Source organism: Serinus canaria, chromosome 1, assembly GCF_022539315.1.
Source record: "Serinus canaria isolate serCan28SL12 chromosome 1, serCan2020, whole genome shotgun sequence".
Classification (NCBI taxonomy): domain Eukaryota; kingdom Metazoa; phylum Chordata; class Aves; order Passeriformes; family Fringillidae; genus Serinus; species Serinus canaria.
This window is the reverse complement of record NC_066313.1, coordinates 94,440,653-94,462,440: the sequence shown is the minus strand read 5'-3', so window position 1 is coordinate 94,462,440 and position 21,788 is coordinate 94,440,653. Positions and strand designations below refer to the sequence as shown.

General features: G+C 40.2%; 1 protein-coding gene across 4 annotated transcripts in view; it reads right to left on the bottom strand.

The window, feature by feature from the left end:
- The window catches only part of TBL1X (transducin beta like 1 X-linked), a 194,100-nt gene that overhangs the window by 32,528 nt on the left and 139,784 nt on the right, over positions 1–21,788 (bottom strand). For 3 of the 4 annotated variants that reach the window (XM_009089642.4, XM_030234609.2, XM_050971861.1), the window contains 3 exons: positions 21,242–21,349; positions 4,287–4,432; positions 1,290–1,539 (listed from right to left, as the gene is read on the bottom strand). In XM_009089642.4, the coding sequence (XP_009087890.1) occupies positions 1,290–1,539; positions 4,287–4,432; positions 21,242–21,299 (454 nt within the window). In that variant the 5' untranslated portion in view covers positions 21,300–21,349. The remainder of the gene's footprint in view (positions 1–1,289; positions 1,540–4,286; positions 4,433–21,241; positions 21,350–21,788) is intronic. The other variant, XM_018913520.3, reaches the window with a different exon arrangement.

Here is a 21,788-nt window from a genome sequence, read left to right as displayed (position 1 = left end):
CAGGAGCACAGCCTGCTGCACAAGGCTATGCACTGGTCACACAACAATGACACAGATAGGCTGTGTAGATCTGTTGGAGGTTGGGATTACTCTTGTTTTCTTTCTCAGGGAATTTTCTCCCATATATTGCTAAGGGACAATAACAACAGGTACTTAAGAGAGACAAAAGAAGTTGCCACAGTACAGGGGAAGGGTGTGACTGGTTACTCTATTAGGTGAGCAGTTTCCCTTGGAGGGACAGAGATAGCGGGAGAGTTGGGCTGGGGAAGGGGCTGAGTGCAGCTCCTCGCTCCCTCTCATTTGTTGGCACCAGAGGGGAAACAGGCTGCCATCTCTGTGGGGAGAATTCACCACCACTGTGAGGCTCCCTCTCCTGCTGTCTTCTCCCACCCTTGCTGCTTCCAAGGTCCTGTTACAGCTCATTTTGTTCTCTAAAGTGGCATGGGACCTACTGCTCCTGTGGGTTTGTAAAGCAGGCCCCCTTTCCCATCCCTTCCGCTGGCTGAGCGGCCATTACCGTGTGGCGAGGCGGCTGAGCTCGCGCCACAGCGCCCCCTGCAGCCGCGGGGGAACATCACACCCGCCCTGCCCTGCCCGGCCGGGAGCCAGCAGCGCCCCTGCTGGCCATGACCAGAACTGCACCCATGGGGAAAGCACTGCAGAGTGGGTGCAGAGAAGGCTGGCACCAGGTTCTGTCTGTTGTTGGTGCTGGTGTGGTTGTTTGTTTTGCCTTGTTATACATATACATACCAGCAAAGAACTGTTATTCCTTTTCCCATATCTTTGCCTGAAAGTCTCTTAATTTCAAAGTCATAATAATTCGGAAGCAATCATTTGGGGGTCACATTATCCATTCCAAGGGAGGTTCCTGCCTCCCCTGGCAGACACCTGTCTTTCAAAACAAGACAAGGTCCCAGCCTCTCAACCCATCTCTCTCCTAGCTGGGCCAAAATGACAAGATTTGGCTAGAGCCCAGTTTTTACCCAATATCTAAAAGGATCTAGAAAGCTGATAGTAAAGTCTGGGTAGCCTGCTCCAACAAGAGAGCATACAGCTCCACCTCTTGATTTTGTCTTAAACTTGCAATTCTGAACATACCTGAAGTTTTCAGATTGTTAAAGACAGGTAAAACACAGCCCTTTAGAAATGCCCCATCCTCCTGTAATGATTGCTCTTAGTTCTACCACCGTGCAGAAAGCACACTTTGCACCCCACACCGCAACTAAGTACAAGAATATTATGGAAACACAAACTGCCCAGCGGTGGCAGGCAGCTGCATGTTGGCTTACTTATTGCATGTGCCCCATTCTCCTCTCCATTCACAGTGGCTTCTCCGTTCTTTGGTGTGTTCTGCTGGGAAACAGCAGTCGTCGTGGCTCCCGCTGTGGCCGCCGTGGCTGCCGCTGCTGCCGCGGCGCTGGCCTGTTGCTGCGCGAGCTTCTCTCGGAAGGCTTGCTGCCGGGTCTGGACGACATCAGGCATCACCGCGTCTATCAGAGACAGGGACTCTATGGGCCTGCCATCAAATACTGTACCATCCTGCAGGGAAAATGAGCAGAAGGGAAATCCCGGGTTTAGGATCACAAAATGAGGCTGTGTGAAGATAGTACACTTTGACTTAACCAACAGGGCCAGAGGACTATGGACTGCCTCTCCCTCAGATTCGTGATGGTGGCACTCATGGTCCACTCAGAAGTCTGATGCATCAAAAAGTAATTTGTTGGAATTTTATAGAAAGTTCTACCATATAAATGCTTTATAGATGCAAAAGGAGTTAAGCTGTGTTAAAAAATATGTCTGACCAATGACAAGAAGTTTCACTTTGTTTTCTGTTTGAAAAAATAGTCATGGTTAAAGCCATGATAAAGGTGAACAGACTTTGGTTAAACTGTTTGTTTCCTGCATTTACAGGAGCAGAGGAATGGAATGGAAGCAGATGATGTATAATGAACCTCAGCCAAAACATGATGTATGCACAAATTCAGTGGTTTCTTAAGCAGTGTTTTTCAACACAGCTCCACCAGTTGTAGCTGATCATACAAGACAGCCTTACCATTATTTTTCTTTTATTCCACTATATTATTTATAATAGTTATGACTTTCATTTTGATTTCTGTAAATTAGACTTCAGCTTCAACAACCAATTGAGTAAACTTTTGGGGGCTGTTGAAGACAATACAGACTATATTGACTTAGCTTTTCTTCACTTTCACTTTCCTATTATCTTAAATATAGAGGAAAGATTTTAGTAGTCTTCGTAAAGTGAAATTTTGCCAATCTTCTGCAAACTCCCTTCAATTCTTTGAAATAATAATGATCTGGTGGTGAAACATTTGTTCTTGAGAAAGAGCAAGTAAGAATAGGATACAGATAGATAACGTAGCTGATAAACAACATAATCTTCCAAAGGTGAGAACAGTTAATATAGAAAAAAAGCTGCTTGCCTGACTGGTATGTTTCTGCTGACCTAGCTGTTGCATTACCCCTTATAATTACAATGTTAAGATAATACATATTTGTTTCCTCATGGGGAAGAAAAAGTAGGAGAAAGTCATTAGAGAAGACACCATAATCTCTTTCTCCTCAACATTTTTTTATATGCCAAAATTTATTTGAATCTTGACTCAAATTCTTGCTATACAATAAACAAAATGTTTGCCAACAGATCCTGACATCTTACATTTTCATCCATAAATGTGCTCACTGGACTATTTACATGACTGCCCTTTAATACATCACAAACAATAATTTTATACACACTAGTTCACAGACTCACTGATTACTTGTCACTCTTAAGTAATACACATAGAAAAGTAACACCCAGGGAAGCATCTGTGGTAGCCCTTCCTGGGATTCAGATGTAGCATGAATGGCCTTTGCTTTGCTGCAATATACTTTATGTATTAGAACAGGATCATAGAATGGCTTGGGTTGGGTTGGAAAGGACCTTAAAGGTCATACAGTTCCAACATCCCTGTCGTGGGCAAGGACACCTTCCACTAGATCATGCTCAGGGCCCCGTTCAACCTGACTCAAACCATGATGAGAGATAAACATAAATCTTAATGGTGACAACTGGCATATTTTCAGATTATTCTCTCATTTTAGGGAAAGACTTGAAGCTGGGTAAGTGCAGGCCCCTACAACCTGACCTAAGTAATTCAGAGCTGGAACCTTCTTACTGTGTAGCTCCAGTTTCAGGCATGGGGCAAAATGTTAAGTAGCAGCAAATTGAGACAGCTTCCTAACACTGGTTTGTTATTACAACTGCATCAAAGTGCAGCTTGGCGTGAATGTCAAATATTATTGCCCATTTACAAAATAACACATATACAAATCTTATACATGGTATTGAGTCACCAGAAAAAAACCCACACAGAATGTTTGAATAAAACTGAAAGAGTTTCCAAACTACACACTGCAAACAACACAGCCTTTTCTCTATTTTATATTCCTTTGTTCTCACCCATGCCGTTCACATGCTACATTCAGGTAAAGAGGAAAAAGCAGTAGCTTCTCTGTATTAATGGACAGATGTTTGTCCATCAGAAATATCTATCATAAAAATGTTGTAATGCAGCACGTGCTTATCTGTCACACTTCATTCCCTCTCAAAGCACCATGTCTTTAAGTTTGGCAGGGCAAAACCACACATCCCTTCTTTGTTTCCACTGGCAGCTCAAGGAGAACAGAGACAGTCTGTGGCTGTTCATACAACATCTACAGAAAACCTGCATCCCAGCCACACTGAGAATTTACATGCAACTGTTTCACCATGAACATGATGCCTCAACTCATATGATCTAGGCCAAAGTCACCAGAATCACTCTCCAGTGACCTCTGTGGATTTCTGATCAGGCTTCTTATGGCTTGTGAACAGGGCTGCCTGCTAGGAGGTGTCATTAACCTATGCTGCAGGTTTTTCCTGCCAAATTCTGCTATGACCTTGAAAATGCAAGGCTGTAAAAGCACAGGCACTTTTTCTCTTTTGCTGCAAGAACCTGTACACCCCAGATTTGTTGGCTGGGGTAGCAGAAACAGCACAAAACCCCAGGTAAGCAGCACAGAAATCCTCCCTGCCACAGCTGAAAACCAGAAACACGTCTCCACCTCAGAGCTTTCTGCCTCTCTGCTGGGATGGGGCAAAGTACGAGGAATAAAATTAAATCAGGAGAAGCTGGGCAGTGGCTCGTGCTGGGGCTGCTGGGGCTGCTGCTCGGCATGTCCCAGGGTGTGGCGGTGGCAGCAGTGGCAGCAGTGGCAGCAGTGGCAGCAGTGGCACTTACTTCATTGATGCTGATCTCAGCCTCCACATACTGGAGCCCCTTCTGGAGGATGGAGATGAGTGCAGCAGGTGGCACTAGTGTTCCGTTGATGTTGGACTGGCTGATGTGGCTCTCGATACCGAAGGTAAAGGCCGAGTGGGAGAAACCTGAGAGCAGGAAAAGGAAGCCATGATATGAAATCTAAATGCACCAGTCAGATACACCTTCACGGTCTAAAAATAATTCTGTCTTGAGATCTAAGAGACGCTGCCGTGTAAGCAGAAGGGTGTGGGCTGTCAGCTCGGAGCTGGGGAGGTCAACCTGAGCCACCCTGACTGCCCATCCCCCCCTCCCTCCCCCACATCCAGGGGAAGCCATATAGAAATGGAAATGCATGCAGAGAAAAATAACTGCACTAACTGAAACAAAACCCCCCAAAACATGTAAACACCTGCAATCACCTCAAGGGCAGGTCCAGCTAAAAAAAGTGCCTCAAATCTCCATTTCCCTTGCTGAATTTCAGTGCTGGGTGTTTGTGGAAGCTGCACACTTCAATCCCTACCATCATGCAAGTTGTATAAAATCAAGGCATAGATGCAGCTGACACAGAGGAGCCATTCCCTTATACCAGGGGAAAGTTTTCAAATCCTCTGCTCATTTATTGCTAGTACAATATGATGGGCAGAGCACTGCCGTTAAAATGTGAGACTACAGAAAGGCCACCCCTGTAAACCTATTTGCTGTATGTGAACAGCAATAGCAAAAGTAATTAACTGGGATATGCCACACAGCAGATGACAAGCTGAGGTGGCCTGTGCTTCAGCCAGAGGTCTTTCTCTTCCCTGTTTCATTTTTGTCATTGTCTGCGTAAATAAGTGGCAACGAAGGCGACAGCACTGAAAATTTAAGAATTTTGGCAGACAAATGTTAAAGAGTGCTGCCTTAAATTCTGGCTGAAGCTGCTCAGAACTGTTGCTGAGTATGGAGGCGAGCGCTGCAGAGACTGTACAGAGGGGCAGCTGTGGGAGGGGGGAGGGGGAACAGGATGTAGATATAACTGTAGGAACCCATTTATCATCACACTGTCTCCAGAGCATTAATCTAACATTAAAAGCCTTGGGGAAACCACCCATGCACTGTCTCAAACAGGAAGAGCTCTCATCGTCTCCACCAACTAGACAAGAAAAAACAACAAACAACAAACCCCCCAAAAAAGAAAAAGAAAGCAGCTTTCAAATGAAAATACTTCCGTTAAATATAGCTGTGCCTCTTCCCCTTGTCAACACTAGTTTCATTTATAGCTCTGTCCGTTAAGGGATTTCCCCTATATCACTGCAGTGTCCAATTGTGTGCAGGCTGGGGATGTGATTTTGGGCTCACTCGACAGTAGTGCCTTCTTTCTCTCTTTTCAAGATGCTTTTCCTAGCTAGCTCAATTATTAACACAGATAGCTAGCAAAAACAAGCTGAGAAACAGAATGCCTCCCACGTTTGAAACCAAGGTATGTATTTCTCTGATTCTCCCCCTCCCCCTCTTATTTTGCTCCTGCTTTTCTCTTTTTCATTCCAACAGCTTCCGTTCTCTCCCCTCCCACCCTAATTTCCCTTCCTGGCGCTCTCCCAGTTTTGGGGGATGCTTGGGATGCTTTGGACACTTTTTAGGAAATAGCAGGTCCACCTATGAACAGAATTCCATAGGATCACAAGGCATTAAAAAAAGAACAGATAAAAAACCCCCACTGAAAAACTGCAGTATCATTTATGTAATCCCTAGGCCAATTTCTTATTCTGTATTGCTCTTTATGTCCTGGTCTAGTTTATGAGCTGCTGGACCTCCAGCTGTGAAATAGACTGTAAGATCTGCAGGGCAGTGTTTTTCCCTGGTTATTAGTTTTGTAGGACATCTAAGCACATTACTGGGAACCACAATGAGGAAGAAATCAAGCACTGAGCATACATAGCCTGCACTTGAGAGATCGAGGGCCTAATCACTGAACCCTCCCTGTATATCTATAAATACATGGCATAAAACCAAGCAGAATTAGAGAATCAAGACTCCTCTTAATTTATGTGCATTTGAGTTAATCAACAATGGCAACACAATTTTCTTAAAACAGAATGAGTGTAAAAATAGGTGACAGATAAATTGGTAAATCTACGTAAGAATGAGCAAATTGAGCTGCTGTCCAAGAGCACTAAAGGTGACTGTTAAAATACCCAGCAGCTAGTTTGCAAGTCGACAGCTCAGAAAACTGTAACAGGCTCTCTGACTGAAACAACAGGTGGATGGCATAAAAATGGTAACCAACAAACATGGAGACAAAAAGGAAAAAAGTGGAAAACCATGACTGAGGATCTATGGCAGACATAGAACTTAAGTATGACATTCTATATCTCATTATTGTATTTTGTATCTTACAGACTTTTTAGCTGGCTGCTGGCATATCTCAAGCCCCATCTTCACCAGAAGACAGATGATTGTGCACACAGCTAAACCTCTTTGTTCACTCCTGATCCCCAGAGAGCAAAACAATTCACCTCACAGCATGTGAGAGAAGAAACTTTTCAGTACAAAACTCAGTTGTGTTTTTGCAATGAAACATGTTATTTTACTGTTTCTCTGGATGCTGAGAAACTATTACCAAAGGACCTGTTAGATGAGGAAACACAAAACTCCTGGTACACTGTCACAGAGGAGCAATCTCACTCACACACCTCCAGCAGCTGTGAGAAACTTTCCTAAGATTTTATCAGACAAGATCCGATTAACAAAAATCAATGGCACAAAACTGTTTAAGTGGGTGCTGCTGGACATAGTGCTCCTCACATCACTTGAAATAAATGCACCCAATACAACTGTAATTTAAACAAAAAAACAAAAAAACAACCAAAAAACAAACAGAAATATGCCAACCAGTCCTCCAACAGATAGCTAATTCCCTCCTGATTTCTTGTATTACCACAGCACTTATATAAGGCTCATTTGAAAATAAACAGTTTTAAAACCGCCTCACACAATCAACAAAATCCTCAATGAAGCTGTACCTACATCAGGTTTCTGATAACACTGAAGAATCACCTGAGCTTTACTTTTATAGCTACCAGATGTCATCAGTTCTCTCCAGGGCTCTGAACTGAACTGCACTAGATTACACTGCAAAGCTGCAGCTCCATAGTTTAGATCTTACAAAAAGGTGATTTCTATTAAACAAAGGCAATTTTAAAAAATGTTAGCTTGTTAACCTGGCTCTCCTTCTAAGATCATGAAGGGGACACAAAGCCAAGACACAAGCACCACCCCCACTCCCAGGCTGCTAAGGCAGTTGGGGAGCGTGAGCAGAGACAGAAGGTGCTCTGCAAGTGGGGATCTGAAGAAAGGATGTGGTGGGGGTGACATGAAATTACAGCAGACAAACTGAAAATGCCGTGGCAGCAGTGAAATGAATGAAAGATGCAAATGCGTGTCTGTATGCATTCCTTCTCATAAATTCTGTCACTGGTGACTGCAATAATCACTCTACAAAACAATAACTTCTGTTCAAATAGCACCAGTATACAAAATCTTAGTGCAATATACCCTTTGAAGACACATGCAGTGAGAGACTATGAGCTATCAAGGTTAAAAGCATGAACACAAAGGGCTGAAGAGGAGAAGGCATTGCCACACAGGTTTCATAGCAGTGAACCAGTTGCTATTACTGTGACATGACCAGTGCCCTAAATGGCATCATTGAGCACACTTGAGAGAATGGCTTCCAAGTTTTTTCTGCCTCAAAAAAGATGGGAAAACAGAAACCATCAAACTATGCATAATCTGTAAATACATTATCATAAATGAAAAATATACCCACACCAACAGTGCAGAAAAAAATTCTTGGGCAGAAAAAAATTCTTGGTATGAATGGAGGTGACTTATCAACTGTGAAATAGCTGGACTTGAAGTATTTCACAGAGCATAAAAGCAGAGAAGAAATAAAGAATGTAGAAAACAATTACTTAAATGACCCCCCCCAATCTCAAAAATTGTTACACAAGTCAGAAACAGACTTGGAAACTGACTGAAATTCCTAATGGAGAGATTCCCACACTTTTTTTGTACTGACAGTGGTAACAGGTCCTGGTTCTGTGCTATATCTTTTCCCACCCTGAGGTGTCTGTATATACTCTCAGTGGTACATACACAGCCGTTTGGGAATTCTTGCCCTAGGCAGTGCCAAAAAATGCATATGTAGGACTGTGTTTTGCAAAATTTCTCTGATAGGTTTTGCTATAACTGCAAAAACGGAGATGATGGAGGGTTTTTCCTTTGGCTGTTCCTTTTTCAGTTAAAAATGGCTTCCCTTTGAAGCTAGATTTGTCATTGATCATAAAATGACAAGGTTTTATTTAATGAACATAATGATGCTTGTTGCATGCTTGTTTGATCTGAAGGCTACATAGTTTTAATTGTTTACAATGTGCCTGGATCACATCAGAAATGCCTGTCAAACGTAGGTGTAGAAAAGGCAACTGGGGAGCCACACAGCCCAGGGAATGACTTTTCTTCTCCAGTGATGTGTCTCATCTCTTCTAGGAGCAAAGCATTATGCCTCCTTTTAGACTCACACCTGGGGTGATGCTGAGTATTCCCCATGCTGGCTCATTTGGCACTCAGAGCTCCAGCAAAAATTGACATCTACCAAGCGTTCCTTTAATTTCCCCATCTCTTTAGCACCACAAAAAGCTTGTCTTTGTAAAACTGCAACCTTCAGTTCTAGCAGCTACAGTACCTACTGCTGTATTTGTACAGGTAAGGGGAATGACAAAGAGGGGTCTGTGGAAACAAAGACCTTTGAACTGTTCCAGTCCTTACTGGTTACTGGGGAGTTACTTTGGGGATGCCCTCATGAGCAATAGAGCAGTGATCTGTTGAATACAGTTTTCTGTTTGTGAGCTAACTGGATGTAGTTCTTTCTGGTTAACCTAAATAGTTTGCTGTAAAATAATTTTTAAAACCCAGGTGTTTTTCAGTTATTTGCAACTTGGTTCAATTACTCACATTGTAAGATCCTTCACTGAAACATTTGCTACTGTACAATGAAACACAGACTAGGGACTTATGAAAATCAAATTGCCTTTTTCATTCACTTTGGGCATCTTGATGATAAACAGCCTCTATCCCCACACTGTAACAGCACAAGTAACAAGCCACTTCTACAAATCTTTGTATAACTAATGCTTAGTGTGGCCCTCTTTTCTGGAAAATAGTGACATTTCATATGGAGATCTGTGTCATTTCCTTCAGTAAATTCTCCTATTTCTTTAACTCAAGCAGTTCAGACTGAGGTTTGTATATACAGAGATCTTAACTTCAATTTCTGGAAATCACTAAATTAGCGATATTATTACTTTAAAAGAAAGAGAGAAGAAAAACAAAGGAAAAGGAATGAACTATCTGACAATCCCTTTTTTTTCTCCAACAATTTAACCATCTCCACATGGAAATAACCACCACTTCTTGCTTAATTGATTTCTCTGCCATTGTGTTATCTTTCTTTTTTGAAATTTCCAATACAAACTCCTCCAATCCTCACCTCTGAAGTAACACAATGTTCCCCTTCAAAGCATTTGGCAGGTAGAGGAGACAAAAATGAGCAAGGCTTTAGATGTTATTAAAACTACTGGTTCAGCAGAATCAACCTGAAGCTGCTATAATGGGATCCACCAGCAAGCTCAAGTTTTCTGGCTGCAGAAGAGCCTGTTTTCTTTGAGATAAGTCTTGCACCTGGCACTACTGCTGAGACTTTTACCAAAGGACAATTCATACAAGAACAGAAGGCCTGTATAGCTATACAGGCTGAAGGGCAAAAAAAAAAAAAGTTTGTGAGGGGCAAAGGAAAGTCATCTTTATGACCATAAATGGGTATATGGGCAAAACTCCCAGGAGATTCAGACACATCAAGTTGAAATATTCCACTGCATCATGAGTCAAAAGAAAATCACGCCCAGGAGGAGCAGACGTCCACACACAATCCCATCAGCTGCTCCACCGTGTTACCAAACCCAAGGAACTCCAAAGCTGTCTGCACAACTACTTGCCAAAGAAACCAGATGCAAGCAGTGGAAAAACATTCATCCCAAGTTTGACGTCTGGGTCCTGGGAGTGCCATGGAAGCAGGAAGGCAAGGAGGGCAGAGTGGTGCAATGTGGTGCTCTGAAATAAATCAGAGCCCCATCAAAGCAGCTAAAAAGAAACCCCCAGTGAAATATGACCACACACAAAATAATTTCCTCCAAAAACTAATGATGTACAAACAACACAGACAATGTTAAATGAAGACTTTTGTAGGTCTAGGTTTATCAGTGTAAAGAAGCAAGGCACATATATCACTAAGGGCAGATTTGAATGCAATTTCTGTATGCAAAACCAGGAGCAAACCACTTACATCAGAACAAGTGTATTTTCTTAATTCAGGGCCTAACCATGCTAATCTAGTTCCTGAGGCAAGTGATGTAATTTCTTTCCATTGCCCGAGAGAATACAGTGATGCTCTTCACTGTACTTGACTGCAGCTGCCATTTAGCCCAGTATTTTGTCTCCTACATGACGCACTGAGTGAGAACTGAGAATGCAACATGGATCCCTATAGTTGCTTATCCTTAGATTTTTTGTCTAAACTGAACTATGTATCCATAGAAATATGGTCATAAACTCCCAGTGTACATATATGTGAAGGTTTTACAAAAAGGACAACTGGTTTCTTTGAAATATGTTTGGTCACAGTAAGTGTCTCGTGCCTTAAGGCAGCGGAAAGATTCCACTAACAATTTCCAAAAATAATGGTGGACATGAATCCTATGCCAGATTTATTTGTTATTCACAGCAGACTGAGATTCTTCTCTTAGCTGAGGTTTTTGTTTCTCAGTAATACATCCCAGAGTATCTCTCTATTTTTGGCAGTGTCTGCTTATTTTGAAGACTTACCTTTGCAATTACATAAAGGGCTTAACAAGGACACACATAAGCAATTTAAAATAGAGAACTGCAATTGAAATATATTTTTAGAAGAATCAGCTGAACAATAGGGCTTGCACATTTGTTTCAAGATTAGGATTGCTAAATGATTACAATTATTTCCAGAACGCTGGGAAATGTGTTCGGTATTACAAGATCTTTCAGTCACTGGGAAATATAAAGAAAGGATTCCTTGCTGTAGGTAAAATTGCAGTATGTCTAATTACCCAAAGTTTTACAGTCATGATATTCACTAATATTAAACGTTACACCCTTTTTTCTTGGATATTGGACCTGTTCACCTTCTGCCAAGAATTCAGAGTAAATGTCTGCTACCCAAAATTATTTTATTAAGTGCCAAAGAATGTTTTTGGCAGGTACTTTTTTTTTCTTTTTCATGAGGGAAAGTATGTTGGAAAAGATTAATACAACTTGGAAATGATCTTTTGATGAGTGGTACTTGGCACTCACTGTTTAAGCCTTTCTGAGAGCTGCAAATTAACAGAGAAATACAACACAGACAGAAAACAGAGCACAAGCAATGGAAAGAGGAACTTATAAAAAGCTCTTGAAAACAAGGTCTGAAGTAATCCTGTTTCACTCACTCTGTGTAAATGAGAGTGAAAACTGCAAGTATCAGTACAGATCTAGCAATTTACTGCAACTATGGGCAAAGTTTGAAACAGCTTATGAAGGCCACAAGGATGAAAATAATCTTTAACTTCTGAATTCATGGGATGCTGTTATCTTTTAGCTCTGTCTGTGCAACCAAACATCCAAAGAAAGAGACACAGATAAATTTAGGGATCACGTTTATAGAACAGACCTCCAGAGGTGTATATCCTTAAGCTATGCTCTTCTCTCTGTTCTAACATACACCTCTGAGTGGTGGCAAGTAGGACACCAGAGCTGACCCTCAGGAGACACCCAGGAACCTGACACCAGGAAGGGTTTTGTGGATGGTGACTCCAAACAGAGCCCTAACACAGGATGGGTGTGAGGAGGGGTGGTCTGTTAGTGCCACGGCTGGGCAGGCAGAACATTCTCAGCACAGAGGTCATTAGCAAAACTTGCAAAGCTCCACTGGGCCTGGAGACTCAAACTGAAAAGCAGTAAAGTGAGAAATACGTAGGACTGCACTGGTTTTGCCAGCAAAGTCATCTTGACCTTTAGATATCTGTCTTCTACCCCACATGCTATTTTCTCAATACCCTAAAAATACTGTGTTTTTGCAAGCTTTAAAAAACAGGACATGAAGTGATCAGAACCAAAATTTGTGCCATGGAATAAATTTGTCTATGTGTAATTGTTTATGTTTGTGTAACTTAAAAATCACTGTGTTTGCTCAGTGTCCGAGATCCAACCCTGCATGGCAACTTTCAGGACAAAGAAAAATTGAAAAGGCCAAGTTGAGAAAACTGTGAAGAGACATAGAAGGAAATATGAGGTAAGCAGGCTTTTGCAAATGGCAACCCCCCAAAATACAGTGTATTTCTTTCCTTCACATGAAGTTAAAAACTCTGCACTGATTATGAAACGGGGTAAATAGAAAGAAATTTTCAAACAGACCGACTGAACTGCACCACAAAACATTTGAAAATATTGTTTATACATTTGTATATAAAGAAATATCTGGTTACAAAATTCACAAGTCTGTGCATATAAAACCATAATAATGGGTCTCATAAAGCCTGGTAAATTATTTTGAAATTTTACCAGAAAAAAGTCAGATAAACCCAACAACCTATTTACCTGTAAAAATATTTTTTCCTCACCATCACAGAATCTGGATTTTGTAAGGTTAACCATCAAATACTGCTAGTACATATTCATTGCTCTATGAAAAAAGTGTTCAGTTTGGTTTTTGACTTGCAGAGGTGCTCAGCTTCATCCTTTCCAAGATCTTTCTTAAACAAAAATGCTTTGGGAACGGAAGCCCAACAAAACTTGCTGCCTTCTAATGTTGACCCTTATTTTCTTAAAATGTATTTATTGTTTACAAAGAGAAGAAATCTTTACCAGCTGAGAAGAAACTGCATAATCATACAGCTCTTATTTTAGAAATGGATTTGTCTTTTTAGCATAATTCATTCTCAAACAATGAAGTATAATTTCAAATTCAGAGTCACGTCCCTACTGTTTCTGGAACCATACAGTCACTACCTTCCCAGTTTAAAAGAAATACAGAAAAATAGAACAGATATTAAAAAAAAAGGAGTTGTGGTTTATTAAAATCCCTTATATACCCTTTTGATAATATTATTTTACTAGAAAAATATTATGCTGGAGGCATTATATATATATATATATATATATATATAATTAAATATGTGTTGTTACAGATGGTTTCATGTCATGTAAGAACATTCATTCTGAGGTGACTTCAATGAAATTTAAAGCAAACCATTTTTTGGGTCAAATTTCCTAATTGTTCTTATCCAACAGTCACTGTAACGTGTATTGTACTCCTAGAATAACACTGTGGCCTTATTTATCTAAAATAATTCATGAAAACTCTTGTGACTTTTGGTTCTATGGTTCTTGGCTGGTTCTATAGCCAACTTTCAATAAATCAGAGATCTGGATCAAAACCTGAAGTTATTATATTTTAATTGAGTAGGCTGGCCCTAAAAAGGATAATATAAATAGAACTGCATGCCCACAAATCAGGTCTGTGCTAAACCATGAGAATTAAAAGTAGTGTTTGTTTTGCTCTGAAGACTCACTATTCTACAGCTGAAAAGCTGAAGAATCCCTGCCTTCAGTTTTAACACCAGTTCCTGAAAAATCCAGTTAGTATCTCATTCATCCTGCATTTAGAGTTATATATTCACCCATAAATTCATAAACAGCATTCTGAAATAATTGAAAAATAATGTCAAATATTTTCCCAGCACCCATGTGATACTTTTTACTCAGAGGATTTCAGTACATTTTAGGACTATAAACATTCAACATCTGCTGAGGTACTCTTCATAGTATTAAGTTTGCTTTCAAACAGGAAAATAGAGGGGAGGGACAGAAACTTTAAGGTGAGGTATAAACACTCAGTTTTCATGTATGCCCTTGAAAAATGTATCACTTTATTTACTCAGTAATTCCTGGTCAGCCCCAGTTACAGCAGCACAGAGGTAGCCGTGCAAAGGGAGGTCAGAAGTGTCCTTACTCTGTGAGCTACAGTCACCCTGTGCAGCAGGCAGGACACACCAGGCCCAAGAGACTGTGCTAACACACATGTCAACACAAGCAATGCAGCCACAGATTGCTACTGAATCAACACTAAAATGTGTGGTTTATCTTTGCCTGGCAGGCTGGCATTTCAAGGATGCATTTTTCCCTCAACAAACAAAAGGGAAAGCTCCCATCATCGCTGCCTTTAGAGCACAGCTGCCTACAGAGCCTTGGGAACACAGTCACTGCCCTGCAAACCCTTCTCTACAGGCTGTTTAAAGGATCTTTGAGGCTCTCCAGTGCTGAGCAGGAGGCTGGGCTATGTGACATGAGCCAGCAATGTGCCCTTGCAGCACAGAAAGCCAGGAGCATGCTGAGCTGTACCACAAGCAGCACTGCCAGAAGGTCACTGGAGGGGATGCTCACCCTCTGCTCAGTGCTGGTGAGACAGGGCTGGAGCACTGTGTCCACATCTGGGCTCCCCAGAGAGAGAGACAGGGATGCACTGGAGAGAGCCCACTGAAATACAATCCATAGCCATGGAGATAACCAACGGACTGGTGCATCTGGTAATACAAGGAGAGGCTGAGAGAGCTGGGACTGCTCAGCCTGGAGAAGAGAGGGCTCACAGATGGCTTATCCTCTGTGCAAAAATACCTGAGGGAGGTGCACAGAGGATGGATGCTTTTTCCAGTGGTGCCCTGTGATAGAAGGCAATCAGCACAAAATGAAATATGTGACATTCTCCTGAAACACAGCAAATAATTTTTTACTGTGGGGGTGATAAAAGCATTGGAACTGGCTGTCCAGTGAAGTTGTGAACTCTCAGTCCTTAGGAGATATTCAAAACCCAACTGGACACAGCCCTGGGCAACCTGCTGCAGCCAACCCTGCTCTGAGCAGGGGAGATGGATTAGATGATCTCCAGTGGCCCCTGCCAACCTGAGCTATTCTCTGATCCTACCATCTCCTGAGATACTACCCAGACTGAGCGCCAAATTGCAAGGAAACATAAAAAAAGGCAAAAGAAAAATCATTATCCAGTGACTCTGCCACCAGTGCACACTATTGCTTTTACTGCCACACTGGACAATTGCCTTTATTGACCAAGTGATTCATCCTTCTGATTTATTCTTCAAGGTTTAAATTTTAATAATTTAAGAAAAAAACATGCACTGTGCATTCCTCTTCTACCTCTCAGCAGTCTTCCTACACAAAGGAAGCAGTTAGCTTTGAAGCAAATTTAGCTGACCTATATATGCCAATCTTTTATGCTTTGCTTAATCTGAATTATTTTCAACACGCACGTCTCTCGTCTGTGACTCAGGGACTCTGTGCCATACACAGTTGTTCAAAAAACACTCCAAACATACCTCATGCAGGCAAAGCATGGACTTCAGAGAAAAATTACACAGGCTTATGTAAGTAAAGACTGTTGCATCAGGCACCAATTCAAAAGAACAGAATACTGATCTTCAGTCATCCCTTACTGCCTGAGAACCTACGCAAGCAAACGGTGATATTTACATTTTCTGTGAAATTTCTAGGTTGAAAAAGAGAACTATTCAATAAAAAAATGCAGTTTTCCTTCAAATTTTGTTGCTTCCTTTTCAAAAAATTGCAAATGTCATTGGGAAAAAAGTAATTTAGTACTATTCCAACTCTTAGTATTTCATTTCATCACAAGGATGAAATCCCAGAAACATCATAATACCCACATTTTGGATTCTCTCATAATTTCCAGAAACAAAATGACAGCAAAATGCCTTGGATGTGGTTAACAGGAAAGGCCCATATTTGTACATGCCTAACTACAAAGGGTTTTGTGATTCACAGAAACCCTTTGCTCTGTGCCCTTGAATCGATGCTTAAAACCTGAGAGAAAATCTTTTTCTCTAGGAAAACAAGGGAAGTCTGTTAACCATGAACCAGGCAGACCAATGTGCTGCTAAATTTACAGAAGGGGAAAACCTTTTTTATTAGCTGTCTTCATTCTTATGGTTGGGAAGAAAACAAATGAAAATTCCAAAGTAAAATGGTAAATTGTCCCAAGTCGGCATCTAAAAATGTAATTGACATATTTTTTAGCAAAAGCATCTAGCTACTGTTTTTATTGTCTTAGGTGAGGTACAGATTGTACATGGTGCAGATTATACACTGGGGAACAGTTATCAAGGATGTGTCATAAAACATGGAAAAATTCAGATCAAAAAGTAAAAATTTGAGCGAAAATGGAAGCTTACACAATCTTAACTCACACCAGTCGTTGCCAGACATTTGTCACAGTAAGTGTTCTACTAGAGAACAGTGTAAGCCACAGGCAACTGGGGACCTGATTTTCAGACAAGAATTCCAGACTGCAGCATGCATATAAATGCTAGAAAAGGAACACTGTTAAATGATCAATGCATCAAGAATACTCCATTTGAAAAAGCTTTAATAACTGAATTGACATGTTGGGCTGGGTAGGGAGGGTGATTTATTGTAGCATTTGGACAGATAGGATTTGCACTTACAACAGATGGCAACACATTTTAGATGAAAAAGTATGTGAGACATTTGATTTCCCTTTGGTTTTGCCATCCTCCCTCAACTCTTAGAAATTTCCTTGGGATCCTTATCACTCCTCGTTGCATTGCACTGCTCTGACTTTCATTCCAAAAGGCAAATAATTATCTGTTTCTCTTTTGGAAAAAAAGGGAACAGGAAAACTCTACATTATGAATTGTGTACTAGCAAAGCATGCTTCTCAGGTGTTAATACAAAGTTAATACAACTAATATTATTATATCAACATTATGTTAGTCTTAATATTATCTACTATGAATTGTAATTAACATAATTTGGATGCCAAAACCGTGGCTACTTTGGAATAGCTTGTTTCACTTTCATCAATGGACCTGCTTTGCTGCTCTGACTGCATCCACCACAGGAGTATTTAGTGTGCTCCTATCTCCACACTGGCTGTACACTGACATAGATGCACCTAACAGGGGCCAACATTTCATTTAAAGGTAGACTTTGTATCAAGACACCTACAAACAAACGTAACCTGACTTTAAGAAGCTCGACTCCTGAGATCAACAATGGTTGAAAGGCCTCAGAACTTTTAAGAATAACCCCTTTAAACTGTGCACCAAAAAACTTTGTAATAAAAAAGGAGAAAACCAGATATTGCAATACTTGACTCTGGATAGGAAGAGATAACCTTGAACTGAAAATAAACACTTGTTCTCTTTGTATCTCAAGAAAGGGGCATTCGTGGTCTTACTGGATGTGGCTAACACCTAGTCACCTTCATGGTGAATTTCCTATGGCACTAAGCCACGGAGCATAAATGGAAATTATGATAGACTGCTTTGATTTTCTGGGCAGAGATAAGCACTGAGACAGTCACCTGTGAGAAGAGGCAATTATTTACTTATTTATTTTAATACAGCTAAACATTTAGAGCCTTAACTTGTCCTGTCTTGTAAGGCAGAGATTTGACTGCACTGCCCGTGGACCAGGCATCCTCTCCAGCCTGCTCCTCCAGCAGCAGGCAACTCAAAGCAGTCTCCCTGGCTGTACTTTTTTCTTTTAAACCCCATTATCAGCCAGTATAACTCACCAAATGCCACAATTTACTATTTCATTCCATCTGCAGATGTACTTGGTAATCATTTTATATTTCCTTCCAGGTAACCAACAGAGCTGATAAACAGCATTATGCCAAGAAGAGATTCCTGTGAGTTCCCACTAGAAGTAACCCTTGAGATGAATACTCCTCAGCTATAATCACTTTTCAAGATGTTTCTGTTGTCCCATTTTTAATCCATTTGGTAACTCTGGATCACACTGATTTTACTTTTAACCACCTTGTCAACAAGACTAAATAAATGCCATAAAGTAGTCCAAGTGAATTAACGTCAGCACAGCTATCTCTGTCAATTTCATTTCTGATCATGGAAAAAAGCAGCATCAAGTATGTTTGACAAGATCTATTATCCATAAAAACTTCCTGGCTGGCATTTGGCATGATGTCATCTCTTCAGTTTTGTTGGAGATATTTAGTCTCAGCATTCCAATGATAGTCCTTGACCTATAGTTACCTGGATCATCTATTTAACCTTTAAAAATTCTGGCACAACATTTGCTTTTTCCAGTTCACTGAAACTCTCCTCAGTATGCCAAGATTTGTTAAAAAGCAACAATAATGGTTTAGACAGTTCAACTCTATTAATACTCTCCTGTGCAAGGCTTCTGATCTGACAGAAAATGAAGGAGGAAATATATAGTTACTGAATTTCACTTCTAGCTTCAAATTTACAAGAGCTGAACTACTACTAGAATCACCCCCTTCAGCATCTTTGCTACAATGCTTCAATAGATCTCAATTGTTTCTGTACCTCGCAGATGCAAAATACGTGAAAAATTATAGGGACATTATTGCCTTTTTTTTTTTTTTTTGCTCCTTTGTTATTTCTCTCTTCCTGCCATCATTTGCCTAGATTTTATTGAAAAGCCTGAAGTTTTACATGATCAGATTTTTTTCAGATACTTGAAAAAAAAAAGAAGTGAACTCTTGTGTGGTCTGTAGGCAACATTCATGGTTGTGTCTGATAAAATTTTTAGGAGCTTTGGGTTCAGCTAATGTTAACAAATAATCAGTGTAACAACCCTGCTTTTGGCAAACTCCTTAAATGTAGGGGTTTGAACTCAGACTGTACTTAAACACTAGCCCTTTAAATCTGGCCTGCGTTATTTCTGAAGCTGTTGTGTCTTATGGCATTTATAGTAGTGGGTGGAAAGCCAAAATGCTGAATAACAGTTTCTGTCTCATTGCCTTACTTCATCTGAAAATACAGATATAAAAACCTTTTGGAAAAAACGATGACAGCAGTAAAAAAGGTTCAAACCTAATGTAAGAAGCTTTTTTAACAGATTCATCACTGGTTACAGTTCTAGTTTGCTGAATGGAATTCCTAACAAACTGCCAGGTGTATCTACTACGTCCATATCTAGCATCTAGATTTCAATATGCTCAGTTTGAAGCATATTGGAATATTTCTTCAAATATTTAACCTCATTTTCCACTCTCTTATGTGTATAAAATACAACAGAACAGTAGAAATACAATATTTTGTGTATGTCTTCAGTACGTGTGGATCAAACAATAAAAATTTTTGACCCTCCAGATAAGAATGTAAGAGCAGTACAACTTGCCATTAACATATAAATTTACATGTTAAGTTCCCTGTAAAATGGCAAAAGCGATTGCTTGCTGGTGGTAGATGTTACCTAGAGTGATTTTTTTCCTGATGTTTGGCTGATCCCACCATTCTTGATTGACTTTGTAAAGCCTCCTGAATCACTACACAACACTAACTCACATCCTGACATATCAAGAAGGATAAAAAAGGTTGGGTTTTTTCCACATCAGGAAAAGATACTGCATTAATAAACTGTTATGTAGAATTTCTTACAACCCCAACATAACAATGTAAAATAATTCCAGGATTCTTTATCTTTGATTACATCCACTGGTGCATTGCTATAGTGTCTAAGTGCTCTCTCCAGTGCAGTACACAATGGCTTCTTTTTAAAAGTAAACTTTGTCTGGACAAAATTTTAGTTTTGTTACTTCCTCTTTTTCTTTCTTTCATCTGTTTGCACACCAGCTTGAGACAACTTTTTATAAGCTCCATTATTAGAGAGTGTGAGACAACAGCTAACACAGGCAACTATAGACTCAAAAAACTGCTTCAAAAAACCAAACCATACAGAAGTACAATAAACCTTCTTCATTTAAGTGGAGATCCTTTGCATAGGGGTTCAGTTTCCTGGGATTGAAATAGCCTTGCAAGTGGAAGAAGCAACTCAAAATAATGCCTCTAATGAATACCAGTTATAGTGTCAGGGGAAGCAGCCTAAGGCAGTAGCTTCTACCTGCTGGGATTCTGGTTCTCTGTACAAGACAGGGTCTTGAGGGCTTATTTTAAAACTGGCTTCAAATCATCTGACAGGATAACATCCGTTTTCCACAGATTTGTTTGTTTGCTTCAGCATATGAAACATGAAATATTTTTAGTCAATTCTACTTTTACCAACACAAAGCAGAGGGTCAGTACCAAGTAAAATGTTGGTGATGCTGCTTACAAATAGTTTGTCAATGTTTCTCAGCTCTCCTATCATCTCTACAGTAACAGAACATTTTCCATTAGCTAAGAGACTTCTTACTTCTTGCAGCCAAAGAGTGGAAAGATGACTACATATATAAAATAAACCCAAAATATAAGTTTCTTTTTTTTTTAAAGATTTTGAAGCTCTGTGGTATTCTCCAATATGAAAACAGATAGAGGTGGAAGTGGTATGGAGAGCCATGATGACACTTGTGCAGCTCAGTTTACATACATAATTACCCTAAGAATGGTCTAAAACATCAGAAACTTGCACCCAAATTTCTCGTTAGAGCCAACATAAACCCAATGTAAACAATTTCAAGTATCTAAGAAAAGATACAAGATACATGTGCATTTTGCCTGTGCTGCCAAAAATTACTTTGGCTGACATGATATCACTACCAAAGCATTTGTTAACATAATGTTATTTACTTCTTGTTTTGCCAAACTGCAGTATTTTGTACCTCTGCATGTTTGCACTTTAATTGTGTTCTAGACCATGATTTCAAAGAAACAGGGGTTTGTTCAAGAAATATTTGGTCTATCAGTCTGAAACACTCAAGACAACATCCCTAGAGCAATATCATGCAAAAAGGCGATTTCCCCATTTCATTTATGACCAGAAGTTATGAAGAAAGACCAAGAATTTACCCGATTCCTGGAGATAGCGATACACCAAGAAATTCACTTCGTCACTGGTTATGCTCATCTTAGCCCAACCTCAATATGATGAGGTTTACGAGAAGTGTGATCCACGCTCTGTTCAAAGGGAGAGAAAAGAACAGGTTTTGTTTTATCCTAATTTACTATGAAATGTGTTATCAGAACAGAGGTGGGAACTGTTAAGGTATTTATAGACGTCATACAGTTAGAGCTGTAATGTCACAATGTGAGGCACTATTACATACTGTGAATCAAGTATTCAGGCTGTACTGCACCTTACAGTACAATTCAGGAGAAGTATTTAACATACATGAGAGAGTCAGAGGGAGCATTTTAAATATTGGAAGACTTTTCTAATGTTAACTCCTTTACTTGTGTGGCTTTGCTACAGGTTCTTTGGAGACTCCTCTACTGTGTGGGTGTTTTCAGAATTGCTGGCAATTACAGTCATGTATAACACACCAAATTATAATATTTTTGCAGCTCTGAATTTGTAATCCAGCTTTTTGTCCAGTTGTTCATCCACTGAAGACAG